Here is a 24,467-nt window from a genome sequence, read left to right as displayed (position 1 = left end):
CTCCGCGTCCCTCCGCGTCCGTCCGCGTCCGTCCGTGTCTCCGTCCGCAAATTATTTATTTTAAACTTTACAGACGCACCGTGACACAGAAAACGCTCCTTGCCCCGCCTCTCTCTCTTTCTCTCTCTCCCCCTCTCTCGCGCTCTCTCGCTCGCTCTTTCTCCCTCTCTCTTGCTCTCTCTCGCTCGCTCTTTCTCCCCCTCTCTCTCCCTCTCTCTCTCTCTCTCTCTCTCGCTCGCTCTCCCCCCCTCTCTCTCTCTTGATGCGCGTTTATGACGTCATTTGAGGGCTCTTGTTAGCTCAAACTGAATCAGGACAGTTTCGGCAACAAGTTGTTCTTAGTACAATCCTATTAGTATAAGTATTACAGTAATATAAGTATTACAGTAATAGAGGTACAGTATTACAATAATATAGGTACAGTATTACAGTAATATAGGTACAGTATTACAGTAATATAGGTATTACAGTAATACTTTAATATACGAGTGTTCCTGCATGAACATTGTACTTTGAGATGTAAAGGAGCTGGAGAAGATGTGGGCAGTGAAGTGAAGTGAAGGTGCGACCGTTACGGGTTTTGTATGTCAAGAGCAGGATTTTAAATTATATTCTGGATTACCAGGAGTGTGTAGATTATCAGGATAGCAAGGGAATTGCATGAAACCAATATAAAGGCAAGAAATACATGGACTAATGTCTCCAAAGACCAAATTTAGGCTCACCTTCAGGACCAGCCGACACTGTGTGGGGAAAAGGAGTTACACACGAGTGCAGTTTAACACAAAGGCACGAAGAGTGGAAAAGTTGAAAATGTTCCCTTGCGTCTGTTTCTCATGCAGACCTCGACCACCATCTACGTTCACATTGTGGATGAGAACGATAACGCCCCAGAGTTCCCCGAGGAGGAGTATGTCACGGTGTTGAGCGAGGGACCAGACACAGTGGGTGCCACCATTGCCACGGTAACAGCCATCGACCCAGACGAGGATATGAACGGCACCTTGCGATACGCTATCGCTCAGGGCAACCTGATTCAGACCTTTCATATAAACAGCATCACGGTGAGATGTGCCATCTGCAGCGATTTAGTATTAAAACGACGACAACGACGACAACAACATGCATTTACTGCCTGTGTGTGCATATAGGGGAGAATTACGGCTGTGAAGGAGCTGGACTACGAGATCAGCAACGGACACTACACGCTGGTTGTCACAGCGACGGACCAGTGTCCAAACCCCACACTTCGACTGACATCTAGCACAACAGTAAAGTTTTAATTTTTTTACTCCTCATGATTAACCGTGTAGAGCTGAAACAGGCAGCTAGTTTTTCAATCACCAGTTAAAGTAGTTTATGGAGCAAAAATGCCAAATGTCTCCTGTTTCTGGGAGGATTTGCTGTTTTCACACAGAAGATAATCTAACTGTTTTTGACCATTGGATTTTTTGCAAGACAAAATATGTGATCGCATACGTCGTCTTTCTTTTGGCTGTTATATAAATGAAAAAAAAGAAATCCATTCTTTTACGATTAAATAAAATAGTTTCTATACCCGAGGGTTACCTCATCACATGCAGAGCAAAAACAACTAATTAATGTTACAGTTTAAGGGGAGATTTTTATCAGGATGTCAAGACCCCAAAGATTAGTTTCAACGTAATGACCTACGTGTGAAAATCCTAATTTTTAGATTTAAAAAATGTATTCACAAATCAGAAGGAAGCAGCTGTGTAGCGTGGCACGCAGGAAAGCACGCTGTTGTGAGCTTCTTTTCTTCATCCCATTCTGTGAGACATCACAGTCTGCCACTTCGGGATTTGTTCCGATCGTCTCCCTCTCTTTTCAGGTGCTGGTTAATGTTCTAGATGTCAACGATGTGACGCCCACTTTCCCCAGAGCCTTTGAGGGACCCTTTGAGGTGACTGAGGGCCAGCCAGGTCCTCGGGTCTGGACTCTGAGAGCAAGCGATGAAGACTCTGGCCTCAATGGCAAAGTGGAGTACAGCATCAGTGGTGGAGACCCCCAGAGTTAGTACCACATTGTTCTGTCTGAGTGTATGATTAAATCCCTACAATGCGCCACTGACGGCCTTTCTCTGCTGCTCGGCCAGACGAGTTCATGGTCTCTCCTGTCGAGGGGGAGCTTCGGGTGAGGAAGGATGTAGAACTGGACAGGGAGACGACACCCTTCTATAACATCACCGTCACAGCCCGAGACCTGGGAACGCCGTCTCGCAACAGCTCGGTGGGCCTTCATCACACGAACGCACTGCAGTTTCTGCAAGCTGCAACACGCCATCACACGCTCCGTTTTACAAACTCAGGGTTTTGTTCAGTTTCTGACGCTCTGCTGTGATTTGTCTGGCCTGGATGATGAGCACACATTGAAGACTTAAACCTCAAGCAAGGAATAGGTGGTGTGTGGGGTTGAATGTAATGAAAATGAATGCTGCCTTCATAAACTTAAAGGAGACATATTAGGAAAAACTCACTTTCCCCATGTTTCTACACTATTATGGTGGTTTTGGGTCATTACCAACCCCAAAACAGCAAAGTTCTGTAATCACCTACTGAAATGCATCTGGCAGAAATCTCTGGGGGGGGGAACGTGCACAAGATGTGCATGCAGCTGCACGCGTGCAAGCAATGAACTTAGTTTTCAGAGGCTTTTCTGACGGAGCTGTTTGAGACAGAAAAGAGGGACGCTGTCCTCAGCATCTGGTTGCTATTCTGACCAAAGACTGTCACAGTTATTTCATACAAGTGCCTAAGAACTGCGTTAACTTGTGGAGAAAGAGTATAATATGGGACCTTTAAAGCACAGCATGTAAACTTCATAGGTGCCTTGTTCGGGTCATGATTACACCATGTTCCAAGTTATTGTGCAAATTGTATTTAAAGGCACAACGAGGAAGGTTCCTGCACGACAAATACATCAGATTCAGCTGCTAATACGCCATTACAAAGCAGCAAACAGGTATTCGCTGCTGGTGCCTCTGGAATAGAAAGAATACTTTCTGCAACAAAATCATCTTCATGCATGACGATGGGCCATCTCATGCTGCAAGGAATACCTCTGCATCATTGGCCGCTATGGGCATAACAGCAGGGGAATTCGTGGTGTGCCCCCCCCCCCATATCATTAAGGGAGCATCGCTTTTCGTGGTGTCCTGTCTTTGGTACACAATAACGGAAGACCCATTGTGTCAGAATGTATATAATACAGTATACCGGTACATGCAGTATGTACCGTATATAATAAAGTACATTTAATTTAGTCAGAAACCATGCTCCAGATTGTTTTTCCTGATGCATGAATCCGAAACAGACAGAAAGGCCAACTTTACTGACAGATCAGGACATAATGAAGTCGTCCTTTTCCCATCATGTAGATTAACGAGCATATTTCTGTGAAGATTCACGACCGCGATGTATTTGCTGTTTACTTGAGACAGCCAATCTAAAGATAAGTTACTATGAGCAGGCGTGTTCATATCATTTGGGCGTGTGTTTCTTTCAGGTGGTGGTGGGTGTCCACGTCCGAGATATCAACGACAATGACCCGCTCCTCCTGAACCTTCCTCACAACACCAGTGTGAGCGAAGGTGCGTCCATACACACGTCTGTGGCCAGAGTCCAAGCGCGAGACGCGGACAGCGGGCGGAACGCGCTCCTCACGTACAACATCACAGCTGGCAACCAGGACGGCGCCTTCTACATCAATGACACGGTGGGGTGAAGGCGTGGAGTGGGACGGCTGCTTTACGAGGGTAACGTGAGAGAAAACACACGCACGGGGTTGACCTCGTCCTCTGTCTCTGTCAGACAGGTGTGGTGCAGGTGAACAGACCGCTGGACAGAGAGCGCGTCGCTGAGTACAGTCTCACAATCACTGTCAAAGACAACCCCGAGAACTCCCGCATCGCTCGCAGGGTAACGTCACAATCGCTGCGCGCATGTCCCCACACCCACGCACACACACGCACACCCACACACGCACACCCACACACCTTTTCAGTCACTCATTTATAGTTCGTCCGCCTCAAAGTGCAGGTCTATTTTGATTTGATCTGAAGTGTTTGGGGAAAGTCAGAAGCAGCTGTGTGACAACAGTCTGCTGGTTTTTCATCACCTGATTGGTCTGAATACTCTCATGAACTCTTATTTCCTACTCATATTTCCTCTCATCCCTATGATGCCCCCCCCCCCCCCCCCCCCTCTCGCACCAGGACTCAGACCTCTTGGTGATCACCATTCTGGATGAGAATGACAACAGGCCCGTGTTCACCAGAACCAGCTACAGGGCTGAGACAACGGAGAACGCTGCAGCAGGTAGCACTCGAGCTGGGGTTTCCATCCTTCTTTATTCCCCTGAATGAGGGCGACGTATAACATCGGTACATCGTGCCAGAACACAGGTTGCAGCAAAATTCTCCAGGGTCTCCTGGCCATCATCACAGACAAACAGACAGACAGACAGTCAAAGACAGTCAAGTCAAACCCACTGTTTTTGTCTTAGTGTTACAATTCTAACCTGCCTGTTTATCTCTGCCCCGTAGGAAGTACTGTAACAGTGTTAAATGGACCAGTTCTGGCTAAGGATAAAGACATTGGACCCAATGCTGTGCTGAAATATCGCTTACTGGGAATCAGGGTGGATCTCTTCACTGTGGACGCTAATACTGGTAACGCCGTGACTCCGAGAGACGTTTAAAGAAGCTGCACCGCAACTGTTGATGTCTCTGAGCGTCTCCCTGCAGGTGTGCTACGTGTACGTCAGGGGGCCAGTTTGGACCGTGAGGCGTTTCAGGAACCTCGGGTAGAACTGTTCCTGGTTGCAGGAGATGTAGGAGGTTTAAACAGCAGTGTGCCTCTCACAGTCACCATCCTGGACCAGAATGACAATCCTCCTGTCTTCAGCCCACCCAGCTTCATCGTTCGCCTCCCGGAGAACAGCCCAACGGGTGTGTGAATCAGCTTCAGTCTAAAGATCTGTGTGTATGAGCCGGCTGGAAGGACGGTAGCTGGCCTTTAAAGGCTGACTCGGTTACATAGGTGTCACTTAGAAAACCAGAAAAGCACTCGGAGAGCGCAGACCTCCACCGAGCAGCTCATTCCCCTCACAATTAGATTTAAAACGGCCACATGGTGACCTCTACATGATTGTGTCAAATTCTATAAACCTCGGTCAATAATCAACTAAGATATTGAGGAACAGATTTTGAAGATGCACAAACATAACCTCCTCGGCGGAGGTAATAATCAGAATCAGAATCAGAAGTTGTTTATTGCCATTGTGAATGAGGGTTCACAGACTAAGAATTTTTGCTATAAGATAATATCTCATCTTAGCATTACTCTTTTCGTGTTTGTTCACATGTAGTTCTGTTACTGTGTGAATGTTAAAGGTTTTATTTTTTAATATTTGATTCCTTGATGGTGTGTCTACCTTCCATTCGCTGGTTGAATAATGCATATTCTGTTTTCAAGGGATGCAAACTAAAACAGAGAGTCATTCCCCTAGTAAGCTACACCTGGTGCATTAGTATTTATTTATTTACCCATCTTCAGTGATTGATGGTAACATGGTACTTAACTTGTGGACACTCCACCCCTGGAGAGAGAGGTCGGCTGCAAAGCCCTGCAGGGATTCAGTTGGATCACATTCGGTCTGGCCAGGCCATACAGATCAACATTCTGTTTGATACTGCCTTGCCAAGTATTACATAATGAGGAAAATATTCATTCTCATCCGGTGTAGAGATCGACAGGACCAGAAATGATGAGTCTCTGTCCTCTGTGCCATTTATGCACAAGACACAGCAGCGTAACGGCATTATTATCTAAATGTTGCAGCATTCTGTCAGGATATCATGGCAAGTAATGTTCTATGTTGTTCTACACATATGGAGTATCACACACACACACACACACACACACAATCCAGGTTCAGTGAAATTGCATTATAGTCATCAGCAGAAAGAAGTGAGTCTCTGGGTGGATACAGGTAACCTTGATCCATGCATCTTTAAACCGCTGTAGGTGCATCTGACCCCCCCCAGCAGGAAAACCACGTCTGTTCATCACGTTCATTTATCCCCAAACTAAAATGAGCACTGGGTGTGAAATTGACACAATCACAGTTTGGGCCTCAGCACAGACGGGCGCACAACGACACAAGTAAAGGCCTTTTACGTTGTCTCTTTTAGGGGTAGTGGTGACTCAGCTGTCTGCTGCTGATGCTGATTCTGGCTCCAACGGCTGGCTGACGTACCGGCTGGAAGGAGGTGCTCAGGACCGCTTCGTGGTTGACCCAGTCTCTGGAGCGGTCCTCGTGGGCGACACCACCCTCGATAGAGAAGAGCGTGGCTCGTACCGCCTGGTTGTCATGGCGACAGACCGTGGCACCCCGCCCATGTCGGGCACAGCCACCTTGTCGGTGATTCTAGATGATGTCAACGATTCGCGGCCACGTTTTCTAGAGCCAGTAACCATGATAAACGTCAATGAGTCCACGCCACCGGGGGTGGTGGTGGCCACGCTGACTGCTGAAGACCCCGATCTTCATCCCCGTTTGGAGTATTACATCATCTCAGTAGAGGCAAAGGATGACGGGAACAAGCCAGTGGATGGCCTGCAGGAGTCCTTCGGCATTGATTTACACACTGGTGAGACATGGCTCAGACACGGCATCTAAGAACTTTAATTCTGATAAATAATATCGTGGCATACAGAATCAATTCTGTCTGATTGGTAGTGATAATTATGCTGTTTTCAGGTGCAGTGTTTGTACGCAACCCTCTCAACAGAGAGCTGGTAGCAACATTTGAGATCATCGTGTCTGTCCACGACAATGCCAGCGAGGTTATCGATAAGTCAGGCAGCGTTCCCAACGGTGAGATTCCTTCCCATATTGAGCTTCGCTTCACTTCCGGCTGCCTCTGGTTCGCTTTTCACTGTTTTTAAACTCTTCTTTCTCTCCAGCGAGACTGACCATCAACGTGTTGGATGTAAATGACAACGCCCCTCGTTTTCGGCCCTTCGGAGTGTCCAACTTTACAGAGAAGATTTTAGAGGGAGCTCAGCCGGGCACGACACTGCTGTCGGTCTCTGCTGTAGACCCGGATAAAGGTCCAAACGGCCAGGTCATCTACCAGCTGCTCCACCTTCCCCGTGGGGGGTACGTGAGACTGGAGGATTCCTCTATTGGTATGACCTGCACATCTAAACAACCTGTGGGTTGCAGGTTCAGTTCTGTAAAGTGCATTTCTGTGTCAATGTTAACGGTAATGTTGTTCTTGTCACTGCTACAAATATTTCAGGCAAGATTGTAGCCAACCAGACGGTGGATTTCGAGCAGGTGCAGTGGCTCAACTTCACAATTCGTGCCCAGGATCATGGCTCTCCACCCAGGATAGCTGAACTGCCTGTTTTTCTGCGTATTGTGGATGTGAATGACAACAACCCTGTCTTCCTTCAACCTGCATATCAGGTACAGAAAAGGACTGATTTCAGGCTAAAAGCAAAAGCCATTAAAAAAAAGAAAAGAATCGAGAGTACCAGAGGTTAACAGAGCATCATGGGAAGAAACATGTGAAAGCTCAAATTTCTTTTTTTTATTAATTCTACTAATATGCCATTATTTAGAATTAAAGTAAGTAATCTTCTGATTGATTTGCTGCAATTTCATTGAACAGTGTACGTGGGCATCAGTTGTTGCTAAGCAAGCTGACTTAAACGTGAAGTTGTCGTGCTAACAGCGGATCTCAGACCTCGAGGATGTTTGTAAAATGTTTGTTAAAACGCCATAGGAGCATGCCATGGTGCCCTGGCAGAGTCATGCAGTCAAAGCGTTTATTTATCTGTGTTTCTAGGAACCTGTATTTGAGAGCGTGAACCTGGACACAACCATAGTTCGTGTCAGCGCCACAGATGCTGACTCGGGCCTTTTTGCTGTCATTGAGTACAGCCTGGTAGACGGGGAGGGCAAGTTTGCCATCAAGCCATCCACTGTGAGTTAAAGCAGCAATTGACCAAACACGTCTCCCTTTCACTGCTGGATGTCAACATTGAATGCCATCTAGCCTGGAAGTTAAAGTTTAAACAACACTTTGGAGATGCTCTCAAGACAATCCACACATCTGACCTCCATTCTCGATTCCTGCATTCAGAAAAATGTCTCTCTGCTTTGTTCCAATCGCCACTCCCAGTCAGTAACTGTGCTTCCTTTCCTGATCATTCCCTCCCTCTGCATCAGGGTGAGATCTACATCATCTCTCCTCTGGACAGAGAGACGAAGGATCACTATACTTTAACTGCAGTAGCCCGCGACAACCCTGGCGGCAGCCCGAACAACAGACGAGAGAACTCCGTCCAGGTAGAGGCCGTCGGCTGGGACCACACAAGGATCTCAATGGCCCATTATTGTCAAAGATGCTTTGAATGTATATCTATTTAATAATCTACACTAATCTGATCAGCAATATAACGTATAAATACTACGTACATTAGCTCATTTCCTGGATTTATAGAACATGAGACAAGGATTAAAGTTTGATCCACATCCAACTGATATTTCATCAGTTGACATGTTCTCCGTTTGTAATGTGTGATATGCCCGTGACATGTATTAGTTGGGCCTTCTATATCAGACCTGGGCATTGTACAGCCCTTTGCTTGACTCTGACCGGCCCGTGTAAGGTTAATTGGAAATTACAAAATAAACACATTTTCTAATTTTCCCTCATGCATGGACTAAAACTGCATTCAGTGACAGTTCACTTTGATGTATCTTTCTTAATGAGCTCAAAGATAATATTGTGATGTCTTTAGGATGCTAAGAAGCTTCACACAACTTTCCAACAGTATGTTAAACTCAAAATGTGTTTTCGAGTGAATGTGACTGAAAATGTTCACTAATATGATTCACAAATGGTAAAACGTTCACATTTATTTTACCATTGTTTTGAGAAATTGAATTGAATAAATAATGTTTAATTTTTCATTGCTTAATTATAACATTCTTACAAGCTTGTCAAAACAATAATATTTACTGCTTTCTTTATAAAGAAATACAATTAATATTATGCAGAATTGAGTTCAGCCTTTTGGCCCGGCCCTCCAGAATATTTCCTGTTTCTCATGTGGCCCCATGGAAAAAAATAATTGCCCGCCCCCTGTTCTATATTATAACAGGAATCTTCTTCAGAGACCTCATAATTGATTTCTTGTCAGGTCTTGGTGACAATCCTTGATGTCAACGACTTTCGTCCACGCTTTACGGCGCGAGCGTTCAACACCAGCGTGTTTGAGAATGAGCCCAGTGGAACGTCAGTGATCACAGTGAGGGCCACTGACCTGGACGAAGGAGAAAACGGAGCGGTGCTCTACAGCATGCTGGGACCCCACGCAGGTATCTACAAATAAAAGCCCCAGTGAGGCCCCCTGACCAGCTGGATGGTTTACCGACGATCCCGTGAAGTAAAATCTCCTCCCTGAAGTTCCTATTTAGTCACAAGAAGTAAAGGGGGCCTGTCTCTGTCTTCTTAGATGCCTTCTCCCTGGATCCAAACACAGGCCTGGTGCGTTCTCGACGCCTGCTTCAGTCTTCTGAACGCTTCAACCTGACAGTGGTGGCGACGGACCAGGGACGCCCCCCCCTGTGGGGCACAGCAGACCTGCTCATTGCTGTCATAGACGTCAATGACAACAGACCAGTGTTCATCAGGCCTGCCAATGGGACCATCATTCACATCTCAGAGGTCCACTCACCCACATGCCATTTGCATTTTGACAAACGCTACAGACTCATGTTTACCTATATGTAGCACCCTTTTTAAAGTTCCCTCTTCGCCCCTTCCTGCAGGAGCAGCCCCCAGGCCTACCGGTGTACGAAGTGCATGCAACAGACTCTGACGAGGGGGTGAACGGGGAGGTGCGCTATGCCTTCCTGCAGACTGGAGCTGGCAACAGAGACTGGGAAAGTTTCCGCATCGATGCCACGTCTGGAGTCATCACGACCACGGTGAAACTGGACCGAGAAAAACAGGCCCTCCTCAGCGTGAGTCAGCTGCGTGTGCAGGTAAACACGCTTCCGCTTGTACGGTGTGTGTCTCTGACGACCTCTGAATGACTCCCGCAGCTCATCATTGTGGCCCGTGACATGGGCCAGCCGGTGCCTTACGAGACCACTCAGCCTCTGCAGGTAGCGTTGTTAGACATGGATGACAACGAACCTGTCTTCCTCAAACCACCAGTGAGTGTGAAGATCTCAGAATAGATTCTGTGTGAATAAGGTCTGGTACTAACCTCTATGTGTGTGTGTGTGTGTGTGTGTGTGTGTGTGTGCGCGCCTCAGCGTGGTAACTTGCCTTACCAGAAGCTAACCGTGCCTGAGCACTCCCGTCCAGGTACTGTTGTTGGGAACGTTACCAGGGCTGTGGACGCAGATGAGGGCTCCAATGCTGTCGTTTACTACTTTATCGCAGGTGATGCAGTATCCTAAATACACAGAAGCGGTGTTTACTCCCAAAGCCGTGGAATAATGAAGACTCTCTTTTCTCTTAAAAGGGAATTCCTCAAGTGCTTGATGTGACTGAACACAACTTCCCTCCAATGTCTTTCCTGCAGGAGGAAATAGCGATGGAAACTTTGGCTTGAGTGTAGACGGAGAGCTGAAGTTGTATCGGGATCTGGACCGGGAGGAGACTCCAGCCTACTCCATCATCATCAAGGCTTCCAGCAACAGGAGCTGGACTCCCCCCAGGGGTCAGAGGGCGGCACGGGCCAAAGCCCTGGACCCTGGCCGTGATCCCAGCCTGTTGGAAGTCCGCATCGAGCTGGATGACATCAACGACCAGAAGCCTCGCTTCACTAAAGCGGAGTACACTGCAGGTGGCGTGCATTCCCTCGTGTAGGTGCAGGATGGTGCGGGCAGAGTCGCCGTAACCTTCCCTCTTTGCTCTCTTGTTTCAGGGGTAGCAGCTAATGCCAAAGTGGGCTCAGAGCTGATCAAGCTCACAGCGTTAGACAACGACATCGGCAACAACAGCTTGGTGGAGTACCACATCGTCACAATGCGCTACTTCCAGTCACAGAGCAACGGGAGCGAGGACGTTGGGAGCTTCTTCATCATAGGTGAGCCTCCTTCCAGGCTTCAGGGAGCATTCACACATTTTAAGAATACACAAGACACTGTCATAATAACAACATCCCAAGAAAAACCGAAAACAAGTTATATTCACGTTCAAGTTTTGACTTGTTTTTGACAACAATGGAGCTCGGTGTTGCAGAAGAAAGTAGTAAATCGATGAAGCGAGATGCATCCGTCGTTTCCCCCGTGCAAGGAGAATGGTTTTTTTTCCACTAGACTTTTTCGGAAAAAGATTGAACAAAAAATATTAAATTGATCTCAACAAAATGTTATGAAAGTGTTGGAAATGGACAGCTGATAGACCGCATATGTTTGTGTGAATCTGGTAAATTGGTTTTTACTTTCTTCAGCACTGTGTGAAAGGTGGTTTTTTGTGTTCATTTCAGCATGGATTCTGATAAAAGAAATAAAAAATTATGCGTAATTAGGGGGGCAGTAATCCGACGAGAAAGACCGGACATCTGTCTGAATATAAATTTGAATTAGGATATGATTGTATTGTAGATAGATACATGGTGGCGTAGCAGGTAGTGCTGTCCAGCTTCCAGCACTTGTGTTTTTTGTCTCCTGCACTGGTTCCTCATTCCATATTTCTTGTGTAGAAACAAATATCACACCTCACGATTTGCCCAGGTTTGAAAGACGGAATCATCCGAACGCACGACCTCCTCACGACCTTCGATCCAGGATACTTTCAGCTTGAGATCCTGGCCTGTGACTACGCCGGGCACTCGACCACCACCAATGTGAATATTTACATTCTCCGAGATGACCAGAGGGTCAAGATAGTCTTCAATGAGATTCCCGATGTCGTCCGTGAAAACGAGGAGGACTTCATCAACCTGCTGTCCAACATTACCGGGGCCATTGTCAACTTAGATGACATACAGGTTTGGGTTTTTAACGGTCGTGTTTTATGACTTGACTTTTTTTTTTCTGTGTTGAATAAATATCCTGCATCTTTGTTTTATTTTTTATCTAGTTTCATGTGGACAAGAAGGACAGGGTGAACTACGGCCAGACCGACATGCTCATCCATGTCGTCAACAACCAGACCAACACCATCCTGGATGTAGAAAGGTCAACCCTCCATAATGAACTAGATTGTTCACGTGCATGTGAATAGTGCAACCTCTTACCCTCTCGTATACTGTGTTGATGCGTTTACCCGGGTTTGCAGGGTGATCCGGATGATCGATGAGAACAAGGAGCAGCTCAGAAACCTGTTCAGGACGCACAACGTCGTGGATGTTCAGCCAGCTGTCACCGACAAGCTGCCCGATGACATCACCACACTGCAGGTTGTGGGAGCTCCTGACGGCCGCTGGTTGCTGCTGGGGTTTTGGGCCCTTTCTAACTTGTCTTTTTTTCTCGCTAACAGCTCGTCATCATCATCCTGGCTGTGCTGCTGTGCTTGGCAGGAATTCTGTTCGTCACAATGAACTGGCATTACCGCAGAGTGTAAGGATCCTTCATCCCTCCGTGTTATTTGGAATATTCTCCGTTGCATCCATGGTTTTACGCTGTCAACGTGTTCCCCTTCCCGTGTCATTTGCTGTGTTGTAGACACCAGAGGAAGCTGAAAGCTATCGTTGCGGGATCAACAGGTGCGAAGCTGCTTTACTGGGGGGGGGGGCAGTCCCACATATTAATGATGTTAATGATGGACTGTGGTTGCTACCATCCGCTAATGAACTGCACAACATGTCAAGTTGCTGCAGCACAGCTCTGAATAACAAGTACCTGTCCTCTACCATCTAGGGAACCAGGGCCTAATGGACATCCTGGACATGCCGAACACTAACAAGTACTCATTCGAAGGGTGAGATTACATCTTAAAGGGTTAACGTGTATTTGTCACTCATTGCTTAACTCATATTCGTCACGTATTCCTGCAACTGATTGCACAGTAATAATTATATACTAATAATATAGCATTATTCACTCAACAACTTTCTAAGATGAGCAAAGTTCTTTAACAATGCATAGCAACAATATGGAATTAGGATGAGTGTAATCCAAAGTATGAGAAGTAACATAAGAAGACAATAAATCAAAATGTAGAAAAATAACAATCCTAATCTAAATTATCCAGGGCCAATGTGATCAATAAGATTCCATAGTTAAATGTGTCGGTGTTAATACTGGACTCCTCTGTGACACTTTGTGTTGTCGCCTTGCTGCTTCACATACTTCGATGACGTCATTTATAATTACGGGCCTTTACCGCAGTCGCCACGTTCCCAGCAGACTCCAGGAAGTCACTTCATTTGGATGAGAAACATTCTCTGTGAACTTCTATAAGAGAGTAGACTGAGTTGTTTTTTACATTGTGGGTTGTATAGTATACAATAAATACTACAGTGATAGTTATTGAGCTTTGCAGCTGCAGGTTGGCTTGTTAGTTCCAGACACAGGCAGGCTAAGGCTGGCTTACAAAAGTCTATTTAGTGCCGAGACATAAAAGCTGCTGAAGACTTTTATTGTTCTCTTGGGTCAGCGGTGATGGATGTGTTGCAGTTCAGCCCTCATTCTAATTTAAGTCTAAAGTTTGACTTTGATCAGTAAATATCTCTTATATTTGATGATATTCATGGGCTGAAAATCGAGATACTGCAGTATTCAGTAACACTAGCATTATGTGTTTAATGTGGGGGGGGGGGGGGGGGGGGGGGACAGGGACACAATTTTATTGAGGTATAGAAACTATTCCTCAATTTTAGAAACAGCTGTTGGATGATTTTGATACCAATTTTCTGTTGTCAAAAGTCTTTATGTTTTAAAGTAAACTAAAATCCAAAAATGTAAAATGGTTATTTCCTGTTTCAAGTTGAAAGGACGTTACGAGCCAAACATCAAATGAGTTAGTTTGATATGGAACTGGCTCTCATTTACATTGAGCTGACTTGTGCCGTGCCGTTTGCCTCTGCAGGGCTAATCCGGTGTGGTTGGACCCGTTCTGTCGTAACCTGGAACTGGCCACGCAGGCCGACCATGAGGACGACCTTCCTGAGAACCTAAGCGACATAACCGATCTGTGGAACAGCCCGGCACGCACGCACGTCAGTGCCGACAGCAATCCGAGTTCACAATGATCCCCTGAGAAGGAGCTGAATGTCTCTCAGGATCACATGCAATCATATCTTTCACCAAATCACTGCTCTCTAAGTAACCCCCTGTCACAACTAGTGCTTTTTTTGCGTAATGAACTGTCTCATCCCCCCTTCAGGGCACTTTTGGTCGTGAGCCTCAAGCGAAGCCTGAGGATGACCGCTATTTGAGAGCGGCCATTCAGGAGTACGACAACATTGCGAAGCTGGGCCAGATCATGAGGGAGGGTCCGATCAAGGTGAGACCGGCTGATGTACGAGCAGCCAAGATGACAGCCACACATGAATGCATCCAACCTCAAAAGCATTTTGTTGTTGTGGTTGAACTCTCCATCCTTCCCAAACTCCGATGGACAATGAGGTCAGAGGGTGCGACACCTCTTGTAGTTTAGATAGCAGGATAGAAATTCCTTCTCATTTATAATTACAGCGAGGATGTGCGAGGCGGACGCTGTTACAGACTCTGTTTGATCCTAACTGCCATCCTGTCAGGGGTCCCTGCTCAATGTGGTCCTGGACGACTACCTCAGACTAAAAAAGCTCTTTGCTGCCCGACTCATCACTATATCCACCGGCCAAGGAGATCAGTCATCAGTCACCGAGGTGGGCTCAGGAAAGACTGGGGGGCTCTCTGTGCACCTGCTGCTGTGCTACCCCTGCCCGACTTGCCTGGAGAGGGATCTCCATTCTTATCTTTTGTCTGCTGCTCTGACATTCTGATATTCCGTTCAGTATTTCTGCTGTCTCTGTTACCTTCGATTTGACCGCGAGTCCGCCCCCCCCCCCCCCCCCCCCAAAAAAAGAAAGTGGGACTTTATTTCTGAATAGTTCAGCTGAGGATGGAGTTTAACGCGTTACCTCAAGCTGACACCAGTGGGTAATTGAAAAGGAATAATTAAGTGTATCGCTGGGGTGTGGAAAGCCGCATCAGCACAGTTCTCCAAAACAAGTTAATGTTCAGAAGTTCTGAATGGTTTAAATAATTAGACTCAGTTCTCAGAACTGATTCTAATAATGTTAAACTATTATCAGATGAGCTATTGTCCCCGTTTCTAACTTCTTGTATTTTTCTCCAAACGATCAACTAATTTCTATCTCAAAGCTTTTCTCTCCATTCGTTTCCTTTCTACCCCCCCCCCCCACCTGCATCCTCTGCTAACCGTTATATTGCAGACGACGTCAGCAGCTTCCTTCATTCTAATCTATGCATTCTCCCTTCTCTCCAGTTGATCCAGAGCGATCTGGACGATGAGGAAGACGAGCGTCTGGGCGTGGGTGCAGGTCGAGGCACGCTGCGCTTCAAGCACAAGCTTCCTGTGGAGTTGAAGGGCCCCGAGGGTGTGCATGTGGTGCACGGCAGTACAGGTACCCTCCTGACCTCTGACCTCAACAGCCTGCCGGAGGATGACCAACGGGCCTTGGCGCGGTCTCTGGAAGCATTGAATGCAGACGGGGGGCTTTATTCTGAGCGTAACGCCCGCACAGAGTCAGCAAAGTCAACCCCGATGCACCGTCACAAGGACGATGACACCCTGTCGGACAGTCCTCTGGAGATCACAGAGTTATGACTAGCCGAGGCCTCGCTGGTCTGAGCACAAACATGACTGGTGTGTGTGTGTGTGTGTGTGTCCTTGTGCCTCCTCATTGCCCCCTGACAAGGCTGGGGAAGACTGGAGGAGTGTGTATAGTCTAGGGGAGCGCCATCTGTCAAGCTCAGGACATCGGTGAGACAGACGACCGGAGGACTTTCTCACTACTGAGTTGGTTTGAGTCGATCTCATCTTAAGGATCTCTCACATTAAGCGCTTCAAGAGACGGAAATGGGACATTTTAAACAATATGAACGAGCATCATGGACTTTCACCCAAAGAGCTGAGTGGAAAAGAGAGACTAAGCATCCCCATGGGAGAAGCTTCTAAGTATCTGTACGACCTTATAACCATCAAAAGGTGCCTCATTCACACTAGTCCTTTTGAAGTCATACCTGGACTGCATACAGTCACACAAATACAAATGCACACACTCACAAAAAAAATGGCACACACTCCAAGACCAGCAGATGGCCGTAAATGGGACGGTGAGAAAATGAAACCAATCCTTGTCATGTTCTGATATTCTTTTCTTTGTACCAAGACAATGCAGTCAATGTCGCCAGAGTGAAGACGGAAAAATATGGCTCCTTGGAAGGTTTTGGGACATTTGAGATGAGAACACTTCAGATATTTTCCCCAGTGATGATTAGATGGCATGGTGGCATCACGTCACTGGGTTCGATTCCTCTCTGTGTGGAGATTTTATGCCCCCCCTGCCCCCCGTGTCTGTAGACGAGACGATTGAGGTTGTCTGGTCTACAAGAAGGCGGACGGACGGATGATTAGAGTTGTGAGAGTACTGGTGAAAGAACTTCTCTGGACTCCATGGCAAAAATGCGAAACCCTTCAAATCTGCTGGAAAACTTTGATGGACTTCCATCGTGTGGAAGAAGATTCATCCGTTAGAGAGGCGGGGGGCATATGAACCTTGCACCCTTTGGGAAATGCGATCGTAAGGTCAGTCAAAGAAAAGACTCTGGATTGTTGGTTTCTGCATGCGTTAGGATGGCATTGTGCCCACGGGGATTTTACACTGCCACTCGAGGGATTGGAAGAGTTACGCTCAGATAAGAGCAACGTTTGCTTTATTTTTTTTATTTCATAGACAATATGATGGGATTAAAAGATATTTTGGGAGGAAAATGATGTTTCACCAAAATAGTTAAGGGATTGTTTTGGATGTTTGGAGTAGGTGTATATTGTGCTGAGGTGACACGTCATTCTGTTTTCCTTTGTATGACCTGTGATGCTGTTTCTAATGTGTGGTGTGTTTTTAACATTCATTTTTTTATACCCCCATTTTGTAAGTTTTTATTTATTTGTCATCCTTAATTGTCACCAGTCCCGATAAATGTGTTGAGAAATGATGGATAATCTGTGATAATAAAAGAAATATGCAATAGTCCTTGACTTCCGTCAGTGGATGATGTGGAGAGCATGAAAAAGAGCCGGACGACGCGGTTGACTTTTCTAATCACGCACAATTTGAACAAACACAACATGTCAGTTCTTCAGAAACAAAGGTATGGACGTCTGAGTCCCAACTCAAACTGGGGTTGCTTGAGCTTGAAGTAAACCATCGTAGACTGATCCTCACATATACGGTTGACTCCACGAACAGTCAGTTTGTATCCGTGTCGGTGTGAATTTCCCCCTGATGCAGATAATCCACCCAGCTTCAGGTGTGGCATCAAGATACTGACTGAGCAACATTATTATTACATAGGTGTGTGTTGGGAGACCACAACAAACGGCCATTCTAAAATGTGCAGTTTAATCACGCAGCTCAGAGACGCTGAAGCTGCAAGTGATCAGAGTCAGACCTGTCGCCCTTTAGGTGAATGCTCTTTTCTCTTCCATAATCTATCTTCAGTGTAATTTGCAACAATTTAGGAATAACATCCAGCCCTGATTGCAGTTGCCATTATAACCAAATGGTAGGCCTAGTCAGTAAAGGTCTATGCAAATGTATTCCTCATTTGCCACTGGCTCTGAGGCTTTTAGAAAAAAATAATTAGATCAATTTTAGATTCCTTGTTCAAACATATTGTGCACACTATAAAAAAAAAAGACATATAAAAAGTTCTATTTGCTGAATTTCAAACTGGGGAACATGAACTTAAAACAGGCTATGTATTATATTACAGCTTATAGACCTGTTGTTTAGAACAGAAAAGCTAACAGTTAGCCACGGAGGTGAGCCTTTTTTTTAATGTTGTGCTTGCAAACAGAGAAAAAAAAAAACTTAGGACTTCAAACACAATTCAGTCAAAATAGAGCAAGTTATGACGACCGGAACAGAAACGCCTCACAGATGCATTCAGATCCAGAAGCTTCGCTGCTCTTGACTTTCATCTCCCACTGTGGGGTGAACGCTCAATGTAGTTTGTTCTATTAACAACATTTGCTGGATGCATAAGGTCAAATCTCCACAGAGCACAATTATTATTGGACAGCTGCTTCCCTGGATTAGGAAAAGCCTGAAAGGAAACTAATGAAATAAGCCATAACTCGATTATACAGTTTCTTTGCCATGATCCCATTGTGATTGTAACACGCCCAAACAGTCCTGGCCTAAATTTTGATCTAGACGTATTCTAGTTACCGCAGTAGAAATCTGGCAACAGCAGCATACCATCAGGTCATACAGATGTGGCAATGCTGCTTGGTCCCGCCCTCCTCAGTCATTGTATTCAGCTGAAACTGTCCTCTGACAACTATAAGATCATAACTATTAATAGAACATTTGCAGTTAGACCAGACGTGAATGCACAGCAAAATAAATGGGAGGGGGGGCAGTGTGCATCATAATTAACGACACGCTCCAACAGGTTACATAAATTCATGTACGGGATTAGAAGTAGAATCTTCATCATGGGATGGAAACAACACGCTACGCCGCCGTGTTCATGGGATTTAACGCACTGAAACTGTGTGTACCTAATTCCCTTCATCAGGCCTCAGTGGAAGCAGCAAGTTTGCAAATATCGCCATCGAGTGGCAGCTCAATGTAAACACACAACTCCATCAATCCGTTTATTATTATTACCAGGTTACATAGGAAAGATTTTATCGTTAACAGCCGTCCAGATGGTCTAAGGGGGCTCATCGGGCTGCAGCAGTCCCGGATGCAGCAGTGCTGGTGGCTGGCATCTTCTTCAGTGTCTTGTTCAACTGTTGGGGGGGGGGGGGGGGGGCAAAGGCATTTTTTTATTTGACACACAATGTCCACCTGAAGGACGATTTCAACAAAAACTAGCATGCTAGGGAGACCCACATCAGCAACACACTTTGAAATGATGAGTGGCTCTAATGAATCAGCACTCACCTCCTCAAACTTGTGGATCTGCCTGATGAAAAAGTCTCCGTACCGACGAGCGACTTTAGTGTCGGCGATGTGGATCATGTCCTGCGGAGGTGTTACAGAGAACGTTCACTTTTAAAATAAAATCGATGATACCCCCCCCCCCAGAGTGATCCAGTGGATCGCTCTGAGATCAGGTGTGGATGTAAAGTCTGCTTCGACTGATTTCACCACCAAACGAGCACCAGATTCCATTAAAGAAGCGTGCGAGGTTGACATCACGTCTGACGCACCTCACACTTAGCAGCTGTGTGAACATTCGCGATCAACCTGAAGGCGTTTTGAGCCAAATACCTTCTCATTCCATCCCCGCGGAACAAAATGGTTTATTTATTACCGTACCTTGTCGATGTAAAAGTCGACCTCGGAGGCAGACTGGAACTCCCCGTCCAGAGCCGAGATGCCGCTGGTCCACACCAGGTTCTTCATCTTGTGCTTGAAGACGAGCAGCTGAATACGAAACTCTTGCTCGCTCATGTCCAAGAATCCTGCCAGTTTAGCGACGGGCATGGTGGTGTAGAGTTTCAGGAAACTGAAAGGACACAGCGACTGCGATGAAGGCACAGCCGGGCGCAACGAACGTTTCCTTTGTTTGAAGAATAGAAATAAAAACTGACGACCGTCTGCTCGCCGCGCAAGCTTGATGTACCCTACCTGCGGATAGTGGAGAGCTGCGCCTGCTGCTGCACCTCCTCAGCAAACACCTTCAGCTGCTGCTGAAAGGGCTCTTTGTGGTAGTTGGGGTGGACGTCGTCGTAGTTTGGCACTACTGGGGACAGGAACTTGGGGCAGGCGAAGCTGAACTGCTCCTCAAAAACCTGCAGGTCCCTGAGATGAAGACGGGAACACCCGTGTCAGCGAAGGTGCGTTTGTCATACATAAACCACAGCCACATGCATCCGTACTAACCCCCCGTCAGCGTGGAGGAGCTGTAGGCAAGAGCTTTTAATTCTGACATGTAACGGAGGGCGGTGGTTTCTTACCCTTTTTGCATCCGCAGCATCTTGTCCCCGTACTTCTCCCTCAGCTGGGTGTGAATGCTCTCATCAATGCGCATCGGGTACATGGTGAGGGCGATGGCCAGCAGGCCGTGCATCTGCTCGTTCTGCTTGTTAATCTGAGACACGCATCACATTACACTGCTGTTATAGACGCTTACCTGCATGAACACGCCAGACGTTTACTGCTCAAGTCTGTCTAATATACTCTGGTGAGCTGAAGCCTCAGAAAACCTCTTCTCGGGTAAGTCTAGTATGTAAATACAATCTTCTAAAAAGCATGTTAATAATTATCTATGTCCCTTCTCCCAGATCCCTGAGGAGGAAGTCCCCATGTGGACCATGTTCTCCACCTCCATAACTCTAACCCAAGCAGCTGCTTGGAGCTGTGGATGCAGGCGGCAGCCCCCGAACCCGGTGGGGGAGTCTGGAAGAAGAGATGCCGTCAAGCCGAAGGAGTCTTGTTGACTCACGGGACTCCGGAGGCAGGCCAAGCGTACCGCGGCCCGAGTGGTTATGGAGGCAAAAATTTGGGCCTGGGAGGATTTCGGAGAGGCCACGAAGGAGGACTTTCGGTCGCCTCAAAGAAATTCTGTTTAGTTACATCTTACACAGCGCTGCTCAGACTGACCATCTCATATTTGTACGTAGACCTCTGGAACATGTTCCTGGTCCTCTGGATGTAGAGCAGGATGTTGGCAAAGACTCGAATGGCGTCCTGGTAGCGTCTCATCATCAGGTAGGCAAAGCCCACGTAGTAGTAGGTGGTGATCTGACACTCGGGTACGCGAGAGTACATGCTCTGAAAAACAGGGAGCGTGACTACAGTGGCGTGGTGGACGAGATGAAGAAAACGCATGCAGGCGTAAAAATAAAAAGGAAGTACCATCGATTAGAGGGCGTGGCACTTAAAGTTACCTTCTTGTTGAGCTCGATGTTCTCCAGGACTTTGATGGCCTGGTAATAATCCCCGAGCAGAGAATGAAGCCTGAGGAGCCCCACCAGGCTGAAGTAACCCAACATCTTGTACAGAGAGTGGCGCCCGTATTCTCCAGCCACACTCTCTGGGTCTCCTGCAACACGGCGAATAGAAAGAAGCTCGATAGACTCATAAACCAAACAGATATCACCTAAACACTAAAGTTAGTTTGAAATATATACAAGTTATACTGAAATATACACTTTTACAGTCCGAGACCAATCAAAAGTTTGGCTTTTGCTTTAACGCCAGTCACCAAATCTCCCGAAGCACTCCCCCCATACCTCCGCTGGTGTACACCTCAAGCTGCCGGTTAATGTTGCTCTTGTCCACCAGAGAGTGGAGGACGTTTAGGACGCTGTGGACGTTCCAGATCTTTGGGTGGCTCCTCAGGAATTCAATCTCCCCTTCTGTCTTTTTGGCCGTCTTGCAGCGATACTGACTGAAGGACTGGAACTATAAGGGGGAAAAAAAGAATTCTCAAATGCATAATAACGGCACGTAAACACAATTGCTATCGGTGTTAGGTGGGCGTGGCGCGGCTAGCTACATAAGTCAAAGCATTGTTAAGCGTGAAACAGTATAAACTCCAGCCTAATTGACTCTACCTGGTAGATAAACTCATCAATTATGTCCCACAACCATTGGTTTGGCAGCTCCAGTGGGGCGGGGCCATCAGCATCTGTGCACAATCAAAAAACGGAACTTTCACACGCCTGAGCAAACTTCAGTTAGAAGCAAAATATCAAAATAGAAGCATAAAGAACATTGTGTTCACTTACTGAGGATGTAGTTGAAGAGGTTGCAGTAATTATAGTAGGATTCAAACCGCTGCTCCAGAGTTGGTCCACCCTGATTGTCAAGCAAACACTCGTGAGATTTTGCAGGTTCCCCTGTAATGAGGGAGACGGATCGTATGTAGGGCAGATACTCACGCTGACTTTAGCGTAAATGTGTCTGTAGTACAGCTCCTTATAGAGGATGATGAACACAGCATCTGCAGAACATAACAAGCAAACACATTATAATCACATCTCCATCCTGTCCTTTGAACTGCCCGGACAATGCCGGAAGCGTTTAACAGACGATAATAGTGGAATAATTATTATAATATTATAAAACAGAAAGACATTCTACAATGAAAAATAAAGGATGGCGCCACAGAATGACAGATGATACCCGCACTGCTGTCAATAAGTGATGCGATGGTATCAGCCCCCGGCCAGGGAGAAGTCTTGAAGAAGCGGTCCGTCAACTTATTCCAGCTGAAAAGGAACGGGAACAAAGTGATGCTCGTCACTCTCACACAGACAGCTCTAATGTCTCTTTTGTGTCAGGATCAATCCTGGAGGTAGATCGGGATTACTATCGAACAAAGTTTGTCACAGGGAATCTTTAGAACGAGAACGAGCAGGGTTCACTGAAATGCACACGCGTAAAGATATATTGTGCTGCTGAAGACAAATCACGCCGCATACAGCAGAACGCCACCGTTTCATTAATATTTGGTAAATAGATAAATGGGACTTTCTTTTTTTTAACTCAAATTCACAATTTCTTCCAGGATAGCCTCAGAAAGAAAAACCACCATTCATGACTACAGGGATCAGGTTTTGTCTTATCACATGCACTTTTCAGGGCATGTGATAACTAGCTTTACTAGCTACGATGCTAAAGCTACACTCACTTAGAGGTAAAAGTGGACTATTTTTTCAGCTCAAATTTGATTTTGTGACATATTTTCTTTATGTCAGTGTGAACAGCCAAAATCAACTCCACTTTTTTATTTACGCCACCTTCATATATGGTTCCAAATCGGATCAGATTACATCTTCTCTCCCACTGAGCAATCTCAGGTCAATGTTTTGTTAGTGGACAATGGACAAAGTAGGCAGGATGCCCTCAGCCCAATAAAGAGATCAATCGTCAACAAACTACTTTTGAAAGCTGAAAACAAAGTCTACAATTCAGGTAATAAAAGCTGATTTTGATCGCCCACCCCCATCATGGTCGTTTACCTGTTCTCATACACATCCTGGATCTCGTAGATCTTCTGCTCGATGCTCTCGCTGGACACACGGTTGGCCTGAAGCTCGTATACCTTCTGATCAATCAGGTCGGTGATCGTTTTGTGAAAATACTGTAAGAAGTTCTTGATCACCTCTGGGATGACCTGGTAGGTCTGCTGCTCATGCTGCCGCTCATGAGCAAGATCTGCTTTGGGGTCACCTGCAGAGAGATGCGCACAGCCATTGTCTTACACCTAATTAATTAAACAACGTGTTTATGCATAGGGGTGATCTCATCCATTTTGGTATTTAGGGGTTTCCTGATGTGTGTGTGTGTGTGTACGAACCGGTGTGCAGGTCGTAGTCATTTTTAAACGTGTACGGATCATACTGAGGAAACAGGAAAGAAACGATCGTTACGCATGCGCGGTTGAGTCTGTGAAACGGTAACTATAAAGCTGACTCACCTTGGTCGTCTCATTATTATCCATCTCAAAAGCCACAGAGCTGAACAAACAGCGCGACTCAGTGTGGTTATAATGCGTTCTCTTCAGAAGACAAGGCTACGCTAATAGCATACTAGCTCTTTGCCTATTGTGGAAGTGGAGCTAGCCGGCTAAAGCTATTCGAGCCTGTCGTTATTATTTTAAAGATATAGTCCAAGTATCAGACAGAAGAACGAAGGTCGCTGGAGTGAAATACGAGGAACGTGCGACTGCCTCGCTAACACCGTCGAGCCACGCAGCTGCCTGCGAGAGAGCGAGCGACCACCGGAAGCGGAAGAGAGAAGCAGTGACCCGGAAGCGAAGCCGCTTTGCCGATGTATTGTGGGAAATCTAGTGCCTATAAAGTACTGTACATGGGCATTAGTCCATTAGACCTAATGTCAATAATGTCCCGCATACTGTTGATGATATTATTGTTTAAAAAAAAATCAGATATTTTTTAAACTATAAAATGTACTACTCTTTTAACGTTTTACTTTATAGTAGCTTTTAAATTACGTATACCATAAAATAAAGTCATAAAGGCGAATACTTTTAAAACCTATGACGCTGGGGAAAAAAAACATATTTATTAAAAGACGCAGATCGTCTGCGATACCACACGCATGACTGGCCAGAACACGATATCTATCTAATCTAATAACTTGCAGCTACATATACTAACCGTTAGGTGGCGGTAAAGTCATTACAAGTTGCCTTTTCCACGAATAACATCGGTTCATTTGGCAACGGGCTAATAATCAAATGGTAGA

The 24,467-nt window shown here is 46.1% G+C and overlaps 2 protein-coding genes across 3 annotated transcripts in view; one reads left to right on the top strand and one right to left on the bottom strand.

The window, feature by feature from the left end:
* cdh23 (cadherin-related 23) overlaps positions 1-15,835 on the top strand; it is a 142,105-nt gene extending 126,270 nt beyond the window's left edge. The window contains exons 37-68 of the mRNA XM_068741568.1: positions 843-1,064; positions 1,152-1,271; positions 1,853-2,033; positions 2,117-2,250; positions 3,526-3,735; positions 3,831-3,938; positions 4,235-4,337; positions 4,565-4,690; positions 4,766-4,969; positions 6,215-6,673; positions 6,784-6,900; positions 6,990-7,214; positions 7,328-7,497; positions 7,880-8,017; positions 8,263-8,382; positions 9,240-9,417; positions 9,555-9,766; positions 9,871-10,065; positions 10,147-10,260; positions 10,363-10,492; positions 10,635-10,898; positions 10,980-11,141; positions 11,791-12,047; positions 12,140-12,237; positions 12,338-12,458; positions 12,539-12,618; positions 12,724-12,764; positions 12,919-12,979; positions 14,090-14,219; positions 14,387-14,506; positions 14,760-14,870; positions 15,494-15,835. Coding sequence (XP_068597669.1) covers positions 843-1,064; positions 1,152-1,271; positions 1,853-2,033; positions 2,117-2,250; positions 3,526-3,735; positions 3,831-3,938; positions 4,235-4,337; positions 4,565-4,690; positions 4,766-4,969; positions 6,215-6,673; positions 6,784-6,900; positions 6,990-7,214; positions 7,328-7,497; positions 7,880-8,017; positions 8,263-8,382; positions 9,240-9,417; positions 9,555-9,766; positions 9,871-10,065; positions 10,147-10,260; positions 10,363-10,492; positions 10,635-10,898; positions 10,980-11,141; positions 11,791-12,047; positions 12,140-12,237; positions 12,338-12,458; positions 12,539-12,618; positions 12,724-12,764; positions 12,919-12,979; positions 14,090-14,219; positions 14,387-14,506; positions 14,760-14,870; positions 15,494-15,835 — 5,253 coding nt within the window. The remainder of the gene's footprint in view (positions 1-842; positions 1,065-1,151; positions 1,272-1,852; positions 2,034-2,116; positions 2,251-3,525; positions 3,736-3,830; positions 3,939-4,234; positions 4,338-4,564; positions 4,691-4,765; positions 4,970-6,214; positions 6,674-6,783; positions 6,901-6,989; positions 7,215-7,327; positions 7,498-7,879; positions 8,018-8,262; positions 8,383-9,239; positions 9,418-9,554; positions 9,767-9,870; positions 10,066-10,146; positions 10,261-10,362; positions 10,493-10,634; positions 10,899-10,979; positions 11,142-11,790; positions 12,048-12,139; positions 12,238-12,337; positions 12,459-12,538; positions 12,619-12,723; positions 12,765-12,918; positions 12,980-14,089; positions 14,220-14,386; positions 14,507-14,759; positions 14,871-15,493) is intronic.
* A 3,052-nt stretch (positions 15,836-18,887) lies between these two features.
* eif3s6ip (eukaryotic translation initiation factor 3, subunit 6 interacting protein) lies at positions 18,888-23,946 on the bottom strand. 2 transcript variants are annotated; one of them, XM_068741074.1, is made up of 15 exons: positions 23,677-23,946; positions 23,557-23,599; positions 23,219-23,429; positions 22,380-22,465; positions 22,136-22,197; positions 21,983-22,052; positions 21,809-21,882; positions 21,485-21,656; positions 21,140-21,294; positions 20,853-21,023; positions 20,207-20,340; positions 19,878-20,051; positions 19,566-19,755; positions 19,188-19,268; positions 18,888-19,033 (listed from the first exon to the last, which is right to left on the bottom strand). In XM_068741074.1, the coding sequence occupies exons 1-15, from the start codon at positions 23,698-23,700 to the stop codon at positions 18,965-18,967; spliced, it is 1,716 nt and encodes a 571-aa protein (XP_068597175.1). In that variant the 5' UTR covers positions 23,701-23,946; the 3' UTR covers positions 18,888-18,964. The 2 variants fall into 2 exon arrangements, with proteins under 2 accessions (XP_068597175.1, XP_068597176.1); XM_068741075.1 differs by having other exon boundaries at positions 22,386-22,465.
* Positions 23,947-24,467: the final 521 nt, after the last annotated feature.

Source organism: Brachionichthys hirsutus, chromosome 7 (genome assembly GCF_040956055.1).
Source record: "Brachionichthys hirsutus isolate HB-005 chromosome 7, CSIRO-AGI_Bhir_v1, whole genome shotgun sequence".
Lineage (NCBI taxonomy): Eukaryota > Metazoa > Chordata > Actinopteri > Lophiiformes > Brachionichthyidae > Brachionichthys > Brachionichthys hirsutus.
The sequence above is the reverse complement of the archived record's forward strand: the minus strand, read 5'-3'. Positions and strand labels throughout refer to the sequence as shown.